This window comes from Micropterus dolomieu, linkage group LG18, assembly GCF_021292245.1.
Source record: "Micropterus dolomieu isolate WLL.071019.BEF.003 ecotype Adirondacks linkage group LG18, ASM2129224v1, whole genome shotgun sequence".
Classification (NCBI taxonomy): Eukaryota; Metazoa; Chordata; class Actinopteri; order Centrarchiformes; family Centrarchidae; genus Micropterus; species Micropterus dolomieu.
The window spans coordinates 28,265,405-28,282,224 of record NC_060167.1 but is presented as its reverse complement, the minus strand read 5'-3'; the positions used below and the strand labels follow the sequence as shown (position 1 = coordinate 28,282,224).

The following is a 16,820-nucleotide window of genomic DNA, read 5'->3' as shown; positions in this document are numbered from 1 at the left end:
TATATACATATGCATATACATATATATATATAGATATATATAGATATAGATATATATAGATATATATAGATATAGATATATATAGATATATATATATATATAGATATATATAGATATAGATCTATATAGATATATATATATATATATATATAGATATATATAGATATAGATATATAGAGATAGATATATAGATATATATAGATATAGATATAGATATATATAGATATAGATAGCTATATATACAAATTTATGAACCAAATCACACTTAATCACAAACCAAGAATCCATAAATTGTATTTATGGCTTTGTATTTCTCTCATTGTCCAAAAAATGGAGTCCTACTGTACTGTACATTTCATGGAAATTTCTTAATGAAACCACACATTATCAACACATGGACTAGAGCGCAGCAGTCAAATCACATTGAATATGACAAAGAAATAATTGTTTTTTCCCCCCAAGCTGTCTAATCTCATCCTTACATACACACCTGCGACAAATGTCAAACATGTAATGGCAATCCTATTATGTAATGTCCGAATGTCAAATCCAATTGCTCCTGAGGTAACTTGATTCCTGTCTTCCTTCACTTCCTCCCATAAAACCACTGATTCCCTGCATGCCTCTCGGACAGGATCAGCTGAGCAGCACACAGAGGTTTGTTCCGTTCAGCTGTACATTCGCCTAAACATATAACAATGTATTGTAATATCATACAGTATACAATATGTATCTGAATGAAATGCTCCTCCTTTAATTTCACGCCATTGGTTTTGTTGCCAGTGGTGGAGTTACCTTGCTTTAACCTTGAGTGCTGAGGTCTTACATAACAGTGCAGCGGCTGCAGCCTCTGGAGATTTTTCATGGCTTTAATTTCCTGTTCCATGACTCAACTTGAAGCTATATCTCTGGAAACTGCATGCTTTTTTTTCCATCAAAACATGCGCTACAAAATATAGAGGATTGCCAGCGCACAGTAGATGGTTAACCAGAAAGGATTGTTCTGAAACTTTAAATAGTCTATTCAGCATGTTTGTTATATAACAATAATGGGAAGGAAGATGACAGCCCATGTTGTAATTAACTCGTTCTGTACGTCTCAGTTATATGGCTTTATCTATTAAGGGACATAACATATTGTTTGTTGTGCTTTCTGCAATCATCTGCATTTGAAATGCTTGATTCAGGAGGGACTGCAGTTACTTGTGATGTCACCCTGGATGTCATGAAAAAGTACACACACACACACACACACACACACACACACACACACACACACACACACACACACACACACACACACACACACACACACACACACACACACACACACACCAAAACCCCTTTTGACACAACTGCATAAGCTTGCCATTCAAAGCTGCAGTAAGTTATATTTTACCACTAGGGGGCAGAAACACTCAAAAATAAACAGCAAGAACATTTGAAATATCAGTTTATCCAGTTGTTTTGGCTAACCTGTTAGCAGACACACAGCAACATGAACCATACATTGCAGTCCCTTTGGCCACCTGTAAAACCAATATTCACTGGCACTTTTGGTACTGTTTGGTCCACTTAATCCTGAAAAACACATAAGGCTCTCTTTCTAAATGTTTGACTGTGTTCAGCAGTCTTTTACCTCGACTCCCAGCTATTTTGGACTAAACCAGACTGAAAACCAAAACAACAGGCTAAAAGTGGTTGAAGGCTACGCAAAGCTGCAAGCTGAGAGTTGATCTACAGTGGAATCAACAGTACATGCTAAGCTTTTACGTTACAGGGAATCACTTGATTCTCTGTTTGCTTAATGTAACTTCAAGGGTGTAGAAACACTTGTATGTAATGTACTGTAGCTCATCTGCCTTCACCAGAGAGAATTATCTGCACTTATTACTTTGAAAATGCAGTGCACAATGTCACAGATAGTGACAGAGGAAAACAACAACAACAACACGTCTGGGGCCATGAGCTGGCGCCATTAAAAGCAGATGAAGCGGTGATACCACGGGTTGATTTTGTCATCACTAAATCTAATTTAATTTTAAGCTCACTGCTGTTCTCCGCAAGCCTCCTGAGACTGACACTGGCAGCATGTCGCAGTCACACAGATGGCTGATGGGACTTGTCATCTGCGCTTTTGTTTTGGGCTGCGTTTCGTGAGCGAGGCCTAGAGTAAAACACTACTGTACCTCTCAAGTGTTTTCCAATTTGACGATGGTGCTTATTTCTGCGGTACATTAAAATGCCATCAAAGGTCCATTGTCCTTCTGTAAAAGACTGTTATTTAGTTGGTCAGATCTATGGAATCTAACACGTCTTTCATCTCAGTCACAAATCAACCAACCAACTATTTTACTTATTAAACTAAGCATTTTATTTACAGCAACAGCCCAAAGAAGTAGGCTCGTTATAGGCGGGTGAATGATTAACATACTGACTGAGGCTTTGCTAGTGCAATCAATCTCACCACCACACAAAATCTGCTACAGGGTTTAATTAGTCCACAAGACAAAGAGGAAGGACGGGCCATTTTCTAACTATATTTAGGCCTCCCATTGGCGTTGCAGTTTTAGTTGCCACTTAGTCATTAATCTTATTGTATACAGTAGTGGTCACAGTGGTACACTTGAGTACACTTCTGGGTTCTGTGCATTAAACTCACCAGGACAGCAGGAGTCAGTGTAGAGGTACTCCAGGAAAGACAGGAAGGTATCTGAGGAGACACCGTGGATGGGCACCACTCGGCTCCGGGCCTCTGCATACTTCCCACTGAACATGGCCGCCATGACGTCACAGCGTGCCACCAGCACTGCCCGGTGGGCTGGCAATACACTCCCTTAAACACAGACACACACAGGCATGCAGAATCAACATCTAAGTTTAGGATTTGAGATTACCATCTAGGACCAAAGAGCTATAAACTGAGAGCATAAACTCTTTATAATTAATTGTATTGAATCTTGACTGATATTAACATAATGCGTCTTTGACGTAAAAACGTTTGGAGACTATCACAAACACGTACACATTTTTCATAATTTCACGCAAACACTCCTAATATCACTCACATGTCTCTTTTGCGTCAGTGTACATGCCAAGCCTAATTCAGTTTGGCATGTTGCGAATGATGATCTGTCATAATGGGCCATTTAAATGAACAGGAAACAAATGACATGTAAAGTCTGAGGCACAAATCCTGACATAATCGCTGTCATTAAGTGCCATTAACACCCAGTGACAGCTTTCACCACACTCCATCAGTATGTTTGCGTAAAGACAAAGACATTTTCTCTGTGACCTCCAAGAGCTGATCTCACAGCGCAGAGGTGGAAAGACGAGAAAAGCTCACTGCAGTTTTTATGAGATAAATATTGATTGAGGAGAGGCTTTGGGGCATTATTTCTGGATTTCTCAATTTGATCCTTTAATAGAGAATTGGCTAAAAGCAGCTCATGGTAGAGATGAAACATGACAGGACCGGAAAGCAGCCGTCCCTCGGACCCTTTCATCCTATTTTGTCTCTAAATGGACGACCAGGCTCCGGTACTGAGATCATAATTCAATCACGGCTAATAAAATGTGACCATCCCGTGCAGTGTGACGGCGCATGTAAATGTGTGTACGTCGAACAGATCAGCATGGACCCACCTTGCACCATGAAGATGACATCAGAGTAAAGAGGAGAATTGAAGAGGTTGACAAGAGTCTGGGGGCCGAGCTGAGCTGCCCGCGCACTGGGGGTGTCCCTGGGACCCTACACACACACACACACACACACACACACACACACACACACACACACACACACACACACACACACACACAGAGAGAAGAAGATAAAAGAAACGGACAGAGAGAGTTCACATTCCTCTGCTGGATGTCGGGTACTAGTTACCAGCATGATTGCCATTCTGAGCATCTATCTCACCTCTCCTGTGGAATACAAATGGCCTCGCTGCCAGTCTTGCTTAGCGCTACCCAAACATACTTGAACTGCAATGCCAAGAACGACATGATAGAACTGGCTAAAATGGAAACAGACTGAGAACCAGAGGGTCGTCCAAACTGTCTATTTATTAACACATTCCCGCTTGTTTGCAGCATTTAAAGGATGCATAATGCAATACATGTGTTTACAGTATACTACACTGCACAGCAGGTGAAATCAGTAGTGAGGCTGTCAGTGTGTCTTTTTGCACACATGGTTTTGTGAAGTCCGCAAATGAGAGTTGTCAAGGCATCCCATTACCATTGCGTGACCTTTCTCAGTCAAATGAAGCACAGAGAACTCCATATTTTTGCGCTGCTCTACTGCAGAGGGAGCGTTCAGCAAACACAGAGACTTCAGTAGAGGCAGCGACAGAATCAAGTCGCTTTGATTTTGTAAATCAATGGAAAGCTCGCGGAAAGCAAATTTCAGCCAGTCTTGCGGAGGGAGACGCCCCGGAGGTGTAGAGGACGAGATCAAATCCTGACAGGACATTAGGGCGTCTCATCGTGTTAAAGTGGCCCAGCCGTCTCTTGGTGTGTCAGATCATCTCAACATGGCCTCAGGTAGAAGACCTAGTTCTATCCAGATGGGCTGGTAGACCATGCATGGTGCCAAAGGCTTGTCAGACGCAGACATGTCATATCTTCTGACGTCTAAATGTTAGAGTCTGCTGCCTATTACATGGAGCCACCTCATGTTTTCTATATAGGCACAATACACTACAGATGTGACGCTGCAGTTTTAATTTTGGATTTCATGGTTTCTAAACAAGTTCTTGCTAATTAAGGTGTTGATAGTCAGCAACTACAAAAATGTGTTTAAAACCCTCAAAGAGTAGATGTGACACATTATAGATATTTAACCTCTTTTGTTGGGGAGGGCTGTTATAGTCTTAAACAAGATGATGTGATTTGTGTTGGTGTATATTAGAGAAAACTTTGAAGTTTTAAGACCTCACCCTGTCTCTGCCAATGAGGGATCGTATGCGCTCCATAAGCTGAGCCACAGCTAGTGAATTCTTCAGCTTCTCCTCCAGGGCCTCCTGAAGGTGGTCCCACTCCCACGCTCCTACAAAACATCCACAAACACAATGATTCTGTGGACCCACAATAGTACAGTTTACAGAAACACACAGGCAAACTGTTTTATAGCTGGCAATGTGGTCTGACCACCCACGTACCTTACTCTGAACACCCTGTACCTGTTTTTGACAAAGTTGGCTTGTTCTAAAATGTGTGTGCTTATATAATCCATCGTGGTTATGGGTGGGACACCCAGTCCAGCTTCTACAGATGTCAGAAACAGTGACCCAAGGACCTTTGCAAAACATACCAGTGGCAATAATAAATCTGCCTCCAAGTCAATTGGTTAATGTTTTTTATTTAACTTAAATTTAACTGAGGTCAGTTTTTTTTTACACAGTTAACAAGAGTCTAGAGTCTCTGTGAGGCTGTATTTAGGCACAGCAGTGTTTTGAGCTAAAAACTGATGCTAACATCACAATGACAATGCTAACATACTGATGCGAAGCAGTTTTAACATTTACCATAGTCACTATCTTATTTTAGCGTGTTTGCTAATTAGTACTGTAGGAGCATTTATGTTTGTTGTTTGTTGTTGGCATGTCATATGATTTTGTATTTCAGACACTTGGTGGCAGTCATTAGTAACACAGGGTTGTATATTTAGGGGCATAGGTGACAGGAAAAGGTAGGCACAGGTAGGGGGAGCTCACACAGTTCTCACCATAGCTACAACTTGCAACAGTAGAATTGGAAACAAACAGGTATGTATCTTTTCGTACAACTACTCGCTACTGCAATAAACAACAAACTAAACTGGATAATCTATTGTGTCTGTGTAAGATTTCACTCCTGCCTGTGTATAATGGCAAAGAAAAAGTACATTGGAAAAGTGGAAACTATTGCCATCCAAGTACCAAACATTATGATATTAGTTTTATAGGTATTTGGTCAAGAACCAAAGTGAAATTTTGACCTTACGATGCATAATGGTGATAAATTAAGGGATCGTGTGGATTAAGTGATTACAATTCAACAATTGTTGAGACTAAATAACACAAATGTGAACCTGACAGTGGCGCAAAAGGACAAGTTAGGGTATCACCGCAGTGAGTAGGATTCATCCTCTGGGGACCATGACTGTCTGCACAAAATTTCATAACAATCCATCCAACAGTTGTCAAGATATTTCACTCTGGACCAAAGGGGGCGACCAATCAACGGATCAAGAGGCGGAGTTTGACATTGCCATCCAGAGCATAGCAGAGCCACGCTGCTAGCATGGCATAAAATTATTGCTATACAGTAGATAAACAGGGAAATAGACATGTGGGCCGTGATATATAGTAAGTTGCCATCAAAGGATGTGAAATCTGTCAGCACTGTTATGTAAAGATAACCTTGTGACACAAAAAAACCCAAAATAAAACTCCTTACCCTGCTTTATCATTTGGAAAACATTTACATTGCATTTATTCACTTCAGTGTTATGCTCCTTTATAAAGCCTGCACAGCCCTGCAGCTTGATTGAGGTGGTGCACTGGGACATAAACAGACTGTCGAGGGAAGAAGGGACCTGGACTGGGCAGGATTTAGCTCATCATTAGTTCATAATGATGGTATTTGGGCTGATAGAGGGATTACCTCAACATACAGTGCCGGATAATAACACTGCACGGCGCAGACACCTCATAGGCAGAGTGAGAGATTAGCTCAGGAGCTGTGCTGCTGACATACGATGCAGCGAGACAGCAAAAACACAGAACTGGATACACTGGTGGATGTTTTCATATGTGGGACGGAAAGGAACAGGATAAAATTAAATACATAGGCAAAAAGCAAAAGCTGCAAAAGGCTTAAATAATTTCTACACAATCTCACAATTAAGTTTCGGTGTTCGGTGTATTTCTTCTCACCCACCTACACAAACACAAAGGCTGAGATAGGATACTTTTGGGAACAATTTGTGCAGATTAACACTACTTTCCTAGAGGTTTTCCTTAACCTTAATTATTATTATTATTATTAACTACAACATTCCTGACTCCAAACCTTAACCTATCTTAAACCAAACAAACCCAAGGACATAAACCAGTGTAGTTTGTGAAAATCTTGGTTGCAAAGAAACTAAATAAAAAAACTAGTGAGACAAGTTGTCCCAAAAATAACTGGTGTGTAGTCTACAATTTGTCCCAAAATAAGGCCAGGATGACCGCAAACAAACACACAATGTGTCATACACATGTAAGACATGTGCTAAACATGCACACACACAAAATAGCAACCAAGTGACAAATTCAATTATTCAGCAGCACACTAAACAAGGAGACAGAGTCGCACAGTGTTAACATCACACAAGCAAAGTCACGGCCTCTGTGACTGTCCTCACACACTCAAATGACAAAAACCTAGAGCGTGGAATAATACTATGAGTGTGACGCTGTGTGTTTACAGAGGCATTATATTGTTATGGAAATGTGTTCTGCTAAGCCAAAAAAATGAGTTATAACTGACAAATGAGCTGAACTGAATTGTGAGCAGAAGATGTCTGTCCCAGCGCTAGGAAAGAAAAGTACAGCTTGTTGTAGATTTATTGCAAATGAACATTGGCTCACAGTGCTCCCAATGTTTCTGTGGTCAAAGGACGGACCCATTCACATCTGATTAGCCAATTCAAGAGAATACAGAAACACACACATTGTATGTGAGGTCAGCTGCTTTAAACGCACAATCAGACCCACCATGTTGAAGGTTAACGTAGTCAATTTTCACACAAGGCTTAACTCCGTCTCCCTGCAGTGTTTTATGGAAACGTGACATTCGTATCCCGGTACGCACATGCACACGTATTCCTCTTTCTGCTATTTGCTCCAAGCCACACACACACGCTGGTTACACTAACCCCATGGGGACATCTACACTTAATAGTGCATTCCCCAGCCCCTCACCCTAACCTTAACCATCACAACTACATGTCTAACCTTAACCCAATCGTAGTCTGAACCCTTAATCCTAGTCTAAACCCTCAAAAAGCAGTCTCTACCCGTGGGGACCTCAATTTTTGTCCCCACCGTGACACGAATCCCCATCAGTTAGTAAAGTCCCCAGTGGGATATAAAAACATGAAACACACACACACACACACACACACACACACACTAACAGTAAGCTCTAGTGACCAGTTCTTCCCCCACCCTAACACTCTCTCACCATCACATTATCTCACTGATGAAGTGGCACCTTAAACACTCCGACCCCTCTCTCACCCTCACATCTGTCCACCTTCATTTTTCAACCTACTCACAATTTTCCACTCTCTACTTTCCCATATTCCTCCCTCTTACTCAAAAAACACCCCCCAAAACATGATGTGTGAAAATACATACTGCACCCTCTGTCCTTCAACCGCTGGCTTTCTTATTCTTATTCATACAGTCACCCAGAGAGACTCAGTCTAACCCTATAATCTTCTTCTCTTCTCTGCTCACCAGCACACATTCACACTCAGCGTATGTGTTTGTGCACTTGCCTCTAGTGTATACATGAGAGGGTGCACATGCGGGTTCATTCAGATCGTCACATACGTGTAAAGAGGCAGCTGTGATTTAGATATTAGCAAAGCCTTTCGCCATAAGGATTCCTGCACAACATGCAGCTTGTGATGAAGCGCTGGCATGCACAGGAGCTGCGATTTAACATGCAGCAAGCCCAGCACTGCAGACTGCAGATTTTCATTACGGCACTGACGTCACAGAGACTATTACACGGCTGTTTGACCAGGCTTCATACATTTTGCATCTGCAAACGTTTTGCTTGCATGTTTCATGTCTGCATAAAGATAAAATTAATATAAAATACTGTTAATTTTACATGACAGTTTCATCGCAGAGTTCATCATTTGTTGATGTAAATATGAGGACACTGTTAACAGCCTGCAGAGTCACATTCTATCAACTAATCCCATTAGCAGTCAAAACCATGGAGGTTCAATTTCTGCAAGACATTGCTCAGTGTACCAATCCATGTGTCCATAATGTTTAATAAAACAGAGCTGGGTGGAGATATATGAGAAATGTGAGTGGCCTGAGGCAGGTACAAATATGGGTTAAGAAAGCAGTGTGGGATCACAGTATTACAGGATGAATGATCAGGTCCTAGATTTAAATACTACAGTTGCTTACTGTCAAGCACTCATTTTGACTGATTTCAGTTTCTCGCCATAATGGAACATTGCACAGGATCCAAACTGCCTTCTGCTGCCAGGGCACATTAATCATCACATCTAAATGATTGGAAAATGAATGGAGTTCCCATGCTGTGAATGTCAGTCCAGCTCTGTTAGCTGTATTTAAACTTCGTAATGTGCAGATGATGACGTAATGTGTCCAGTATGGCAACAACAAATAAGAAGCATCAAGGCTGAAACACCAGCAAAAAACAAACAAATACCAAAACCATTTTATTAGGTCTGAATGCATTTCAGGACAATGAGCGGTTGAAGCACTTACTGGCCTAGAGACTGATTTTTTTCAAGTGTGATGCACATAATTATGTAGTGTGATGGGAGTAAAGTGATTGAGCCATCCTTGCTGAGTCCAAATTTCTCTGGACAAAGTGCATGTTGGCAGCTGTTTTGTATTTTGGTCTCCTCTCTTTTTTGGCACTTCCTGTGCAACTGATCCTGATGCCAGAATTGTCAGTTTGGGCAACTAGTGGGGATGGGATGCTCTTCTGTGTTGTGATTTAGGTTGGTGCAACTTTTAATATAGAAAGAATTCACTTCCGATTAAGTCATCCCCTTGTCATATTTTAGGTTTTTGGTTGCATACTTTGCTGTGCGGTACTCAGATCATTTCTTTTGAAAAAGACCACAATGACCAAAAAGATGAGAATCTAATAAGTCAATGCATATTTAGAGACAATTAGTATATTGATGGATTAGGTGATCAAAAAAAATCTGGCAATGGAATTATGTGTTGGGGCTGCAACCAGCCTAAAACCAGCCTCCTAGAGCAGCCATCGTGGGAAATGTGATTTGGGGATTTTTTTTGTATTTTTCCACTATTTTCTGACAATTTATATTATAATCAATGAACTGAGAAAATAATCGCGTTATTCATGGAGTCAGTCAGTCAGTCAAAGTTCTACATAGTGGTAGCATCTCACAAGCGGTGGGGGTGTTAAAAAGGGTAAATGGAAATGATAGAATTAAGATGTGTTGTCTGACTGGTGGTTTTTACCTCTGTAAATAAACATGAGAGTCTCCCACAAGCACATACAGAGGAGAGGGTCCTTCACTACCAGACGAGAGAGGCGTCCTGTCAGGTGCCCTTCTAATCTTGGCATGTCATCAATAATCCCTCCGTCCCAGGTGGAGAGCAGCGAATGGGGGCCTCCATCCCGCTCTCTGCAAGCGCACCGTGACTGGGGACGTTCCCTGTCCAACCAGAGATGAAATTCAGCACAACATCCTTCACAGTTACACTAAAGAGGTGTTCACAGAGAGAGCCGAGCTGCTGCTGGCTATAGGCTCAGGTGATGAAATAGCTTGTTAAGTGCTGTCCTGTGAATGAGCTAATATCTCTCCTACCTCGTCTTGGGCCCCAGGAGCAGCTGTCTGAAGTACGGGCTGACAGCACACAGCACAGCCGCATGCGCCCACCCCAATTCTTTCCCAGAGTCCCCGGCGTAGAAAGCCACATCGGCAAACTGCACGCCACGCTCCAACAACCACTGCATGTCCTGTGAGAAGCTGGACTCCTCTACTCGGATAGGGGGAAGACGTGCTGAACGGAAGGAGGAAGAGGGAGCACGTAGGTTGAAGAGGAGAGAGAGAGAGAGAGAGAGGAAGATAGGAAGGAAGGAGTCGTGTTAATGAAGAATTACTGCTGAAATTCAGCTTGCCCGTATTTTCAAAAGATAAAAGGGAAAATCCCCGAAATGTGTTATGTTCAAAGCACCCCAGGAGCGTTGTAAATCACACTTATGGTGTACTCATTTTTTTTCCGTCCTTTTTTTCCGTCTACTAGTGATTTCCCTTTTCTTTTGAGAATGACTTTTGGCAACTCAGCAATGGGGCGTATACGGGTTATGTGGAGAGAGTGATAGTGACAGCAATAGTGAAGTGAGATCTTTTAGTCAAGAAAGAGAGAGATGAGCAAGACCAATGTCATGTTGTGCTCTGCCCTGTTGCTCAAGTTAGAAAAAAATGCCTCCAGATATATTTGTGACAGACCTGCAAAAATGGAGGATTGGTCATGTCCATCTGTTCAACACAGATTTCATCCATCGTCAACCGCTTATCCTGCATACAGGGTCGCGGGGGGGCTGGAGCCAATCATTGGGCACAAGGCGGGGTACACCCTGGACAGGTCGCCAGTCCATCGCAGGGCCACTCACGCTCACACCTAAGGACAATTTAGGGTTGCCAATTACCTAGACCGCATGTCTTTGGATAGTGGGAGGAAGCCGGAGCACCCGGAGAGAACATGCAAACTCTACACAGAAAGGCCGGGGGTTTGAACCCACGACCTTCTTGCTGTGAGGCGATAGTGCTAACCACCGCACCACCGTGCCCAACACAGATTTATCCCTTTTAAATAAGGTTAATGTTTAAAGGAGATATAAAGAAAATCTGGAAAGACAACCGTCACAGATAAATGATTTGCAGTGAATTGAGTGTAACAGTAAAAACACTGAATACAAGAAAAATACGACAGTGAAAAAAAGGACAGAATTGTAAAACATGTCACGAGCAACAAGAAGAAATATTGGTTAGGGAAAAAAAGAGAAAAAAATGTGCTTTGTGACACACGTATTCATGGATTCAGATTAATAAAAGTGACAAAGCACTGAGCAGGAAGGGAAAGGAAGTGTGTGTGTGTGTGTGGGGGGGCTTCACAAATCTCTGTCCTATTATGTTCCTATTCATGCTTAACACACACTGCACTCTGTGGACCTCATCTCCTTTTTTATGGCAGCTCAGATTTGGCCATGAAAATTGTGCTGTTCCTGAATCAGTGCACGTCATATTTAATGCAAGCTACACCATAAGTACAGTTAAGTAGTGTTGGACAGGCACCAATAAATCTGCCAGGCAGCACTCGCTGGCTCTTTGGCTGGACTTAAAAGGTGTCAGTCATTGCATCAGACACACACACACACACACACACACACACACACACACACACAGCAGCAAAGTGGTCAGATAAATATTTAACACTAAGACAAATAAACAGTGTAGCTTGTGTTAAATATTTTTAGGTGTTTCGTTTTGTAAAAATGAACTGTGAATGGAAAAATACTGAAATGGCAGTTCTACTTGACCTGTTTGTGGTGTGGGAGTCGTACTTCTAGCCAAATTAATTTTAATTATGTTGTTTCAAATGCAACGCACTGAAAGCTTTCAGTTTGTGGCAACATCCGGCAGTTAGGAATGGCAGTCGATTGCAGATTTAATTAGGCTTTTAGCTATTTAGGAGAAAGAGTGCCACAGTCTAAAAAAGTATAATATTAAGACAAAGAAAAGGCAGAAGAAATGAAACCATCAAGCACTCTAGCGTGGCTCGTTTCTTTTAAGCTTTGCTAGAATAACAAAAGCGCTGTCTCTGCTGCTCAATGAGTATGAATGTTTGCTGTTTTAGGCTCTTTTGATCATGATCAGAACGGTAATTTCTCTATTTCTCATAATTAGCTTGTTTATGTTTGCATTATCTGATTGGCTTAACTGTAGTTTGATTAAGTATGCAATACATTTACAGTCTGCTTAGAACTGCTACAAATTACATTAGTTGCAGCCCCAAACTAAATCTTCCAAAACTAGTAATGTAAAAATAATGTGCACAAATACACAAACTAAAAAAATGAACTGCGGGATGTTAATGTGGTGTTCAGGTACCTATACTGGTTAAGAACATTTGGTTAAAGACAAGGTTAATGAGTAATCATCTACAAGTACAATCACTGAGCTGCCTCGGAACAAGGCACTAAACACTCCGGAGCTCAGTCTAAAATTGATTCAAACATCACTGAATAAAAGTAGTCCACCTAGCTCTTTGTCTCCCTTTTATTTCCAGTTTGGAACAGAGGATATTGATCTGGATAAAACCTTTATGCTCAGCTCTTTTTATGGCTATGTAAGCTGTAAGAAAAAAACAATCCAGTCAGTCCAACTGAATGTTCCCTATACGCCATGAAAAGCATGCTAAAGCAACAATAATAACTTAATAACATGCAAATTGAAGGACTAAATAAAAACAATCATCGCCATTAATGATGGATTTAAAATGAGCTGAAAAGGGTTCAACGCTCACTCACAAACTGACAAGACACGAATAAATACTACTTAAAATAAAAGTTGAGTTTTTAGATACCATAGTATTCCTCTGACCTGGTTGTTCTAAATGAGGGGGACGAAGCTCGTTCACTTTATTTCCTCGCCTCTTCTCTGGCCTCTCTTTGGCTTTGTGTTTCAGACACTGAATCATGAAGTACTCCAGCTGAACAATACAGAAATACACCCGTTAGTTCAAACAGAAGGTACAAAAATAGTGGCACTACATCATCAATTCTTTGCTTTGGACAAAAACTTCCTGAGAAGACCAACGTAGCTACCTGTCCTTGTCTCCTCTACTAAGTGCTGTACCTATCTGAAATGAAGAGTTCATCTGGTTTAATACAAGAAGGAGTGTGCAAAGTTAATAATTTATCTTACAGCTTCATTTCAGTATAAAAACACACGGGCAGTTTTAAAATAGATTTTCACGGTCAACAAAAACCCTCACTCTGCACATCTTTGTATCATATACATTCATTAAGTTGTTGTGATGTGACCACGTACCACGCTGCCGAAGTAGCGACCCACAAAGACGTGGTTGAGAGAGGGCAACTCCAGATAGGTGGCCCCCAGGTCCCGGGACAGCTGCAGACCTTCACTGTGAGGCACACAGCTGCTCCAGTCAGACGCACACAGCGGACACGTACAGGGAGGACCTTCATCTGAACACAGAGAGGAGAATTTAATTCTAGTATTAAATCATTCAACCAATATATATATATATATATATATATATATATATATAAGTGAATCAGAGTTTAAGGGGCTACATGAGAAGATATACACGTGTCAGTGGTATTACATTATGCTTCTTAGGATGCATGAACCTAGTTTGAATTGAACAACTACTGCTGAAAATGTTTCACCGAATGAGCTGCACGGGGCCATGACAACATGTTGGTGTAACACTGTTCGTGTTTGTTAAAGTATTCAACCCTAACAGGAAATGAACTGCCATATGTGCCTTCAAGCAAAACACAGATCTAAACATATAAACATAAAGACAGAAGTCAAACAAAGAAATCTGCACACAGCTCTTAATTAAAGGGACAGTAAGTGATTGTGATCCAATAGGGTTTTTGTTAAACTCAATGAATATTTTAGTTTTGTTCTCTGAAAAAAAAGGAGAGATACTGAGAAACCAACACATTCTCAGTCCCGACTCGTCACATATTGACGCATGGTCAAGGCCCTTTGGCGTCGCTTGTTAACGCCCTGGGTACCCCTTTAGCATCATTTTTAGACGTTTAGGGCTCCGCAGTCAAGTTAGCAACGCTTAGCAACAACAAATATGCAACGTCCGGTAAAGTTAGCAACAAGACATATGCAACGTCAGGTTGCACTTTCAAAATAAAACGCTAGCATTTCAAAACATCTCCATTTTGAAACGGCACGTTATTAAAGTTGTGAAACGTTGCAATTTGGTTAGGTTTAGGCACAAAAAGCACTTGGTTAGGTTTAGGCAACTAAACTCCTTGGTTAAGGTTAGGAAAAGATCATGGTTTGGGTTAAAATAACTACGTACATCAGTTAACACGTAAGCTAACGTCACTTGCGTAACTTATGCAGTTAATTTAACTTGTTAACTTCAATAAAAACACTTTACTACGTTGACTTTTTGTTTCACACAGGACACGAACACCGCTCTTCTGGTTCAAAGTCTGGGTTCTGGCTCTCCATCCATCTCCTTACTCAGTCTTTTCTGTTAAATATCATATACCTGCCTTTACTGTCAAAAACTGACGCTACAGGGCTTTCCCCACTGCGTTGAACTATGACGCTAAAGGGGTGCCCAGTGCGTTACAAACTGACGCCGATGGGTCTTGACCATGCGTCCATATGTGACGAGTTGGGGAGTGAGAACAGGTTGGAAAACAGCCAAAGAGGAAAAGGTCTGAAGATTATTAACAGAGAAGAAAGGTATATGAGCAGGAAAAGGTTAACTTTGGAGGCCGCAGCTTCTGAGGGAGCACTGAAGGGGGGGGTTTATTTTTTGGCAGTTGAGTTCAAATATCAACAATCCTTCTGCAGAATCAACTACTCTCCCTTTAATTTAACCAAGAAATATTTCAATTTAACAGAAACCCTCGTGAGGCATTGTCAAGTTAACACCACAGGGCAGAACGCGTATTATACTGTACATCATCATAAACACACACATCACTCAGGTGGTTGTGATCTGAAAGAATAAGAGTCAATCTGCTCCCAGACAACAAAATGTATTAAAAAAAATATCATACAAGAACATGTCAGATTGACTACAAAACACACGAAGCTACTTTGTGTGATAAGCAGAAGACAAAACACACAAATTATGTGAAAATAGAAAACAAATCTACACAGATAAAACATAAAAACCAGATGCCACAGTCGCATGTGCTTTCATGGTGTGGACTTGCCCTATGTCCTAATTCTTCTTGTCTGTCTCAGAGTGACTTTGTAGACAGCCAATGAGGATTTTAAAAGGGAGCTGTATCCATGTGTTTTCCATTTTATGTGTCGTTGTGTTTTGTGATGTTGGTTCCTGAAATTTCATTAGGTTTTCTTTGATTTTATACAGATGTGTTTTGCACTTCCAGGCCACAATTTTTACATGTTCAAAGAAAAAACCAAGGATTCTTTTACAATAACAGAAAAGATAGATCATCCAAATACATCAGATCTGCAACGGCACGTGCACTAGGACCAGCCATGCTGTGGTATGTGTGCATGGGGACCAAAGACACAGAATCAGACAGGAAATTTGGAGGGATTAGCTTGAATGGGGGAGGGGGGGCTGCACAAAGGAGGAGCAAGCCAGAGAGAAAAGGAGAATGAGTTGGACATGCAGCTAAGTGCTGAGGCATTTGATAAATCATACCACTAATAACCTACAGGCATGACACAGAGATGGAGCTGGACAGTGTGTGTGTGTGTGTGTGTGTGTGTGTGTGTATGTGTGTGAGAGGCAGAGTGAAAAGCAGAGTGTGTGTGTGAGCGTCTGACAGGCAGTGACTTGGCATATCAGCGGTAAGTTTGTGCGCGTGAGTGTGTGTGTGTGTGCGCCCTTGGATGAATCTGTCTGTGCCCCTGCGTTCAGCGCGGCTTTAATGGCTGCATTAATGCACGTATGGCAGCGCTCTCTGCCACAGACGTGCCTTAGGTGGTCTTAAGTCGAGCAGCGGGAAGTGCTCAGAGCTCAGCCGTCATTCTCTGCAGTCATGAGGGCATAGCATGAAAATACTCACAGCGGCTGTGAACAAAAACACAAACAAAGGCTCTGGTCTACAGGTACCCACTCCCTATCCTCCTCCTCTCTCTAGCTGTTTCTGCCAAAGACTTGACTCACACTGTGATCATTCTGCAGCGGAGCTCTGACAGGATCTCAAAGTATGCCGAGAAGACAGGCTAAAAATACAACCTCGTGCATTTGAGCAGCTTGTTTACGGCATCTGGATTTGACAAGGGGTCAGTGTGTGTGTGTGTGTGTGTG

The 16,820-nt window shown here is 41.6% G+C and overlaps 1 protein-coding gene across 2 annotated transcripts in view; it reads right to left on the bottom strand.

Moving 5' to 3' along the window:
• Window positions 1–16,820, bottom strand: part of rhobtb3 (Rho related BTB domain containing 3) — a 25,134-nt gene that overhangs the window by 4,868 nt on the left and 3,446 nt on the right. The window contains exons 4-11 of one of the 2 annotated variants that reach the window (XM_046029083.1): window positions 13,853–14,010; window positions 13,403–13,511; window positions 10,604–10,799; window positions 10,254–10,450; window positions 4,950–5,059; window positions 3,649–3,754; window positions 2,663–2,836; window positions 2,040–2,267 (exon numbers count right to left, since the gene is read on the bottom strand). In XM_046029083.1, the coding sequence (XP_045885039.1) occupies window positions 2,101–2,267; window positions 2,663–2,836; window positions 3,649–3,754; window positions 4,950–5,059; window positions 10,254–10,450; window positions 10,604–10,799; window positions 13,403–13,511; window positions 13,853–14,010 (1,217 nt within the window). In that variant the 3' untranslated portion in view covers window positions 2,040–2,100. Of the gene's footprint in view, window positions 1–2,039; window positions 2,268–2,662; window positions 2,837–3,648; window positions 3,755–4,949; window positions 5,060–10,253; window positions 10,451–10,603; window positions 10,800–13,402; window positions 13,512–13,852; window positions 14,011–16,820 lie in introns of those variants that run through there. The other variant, XM_046029084.1, reaches the window with a different exon arrangement.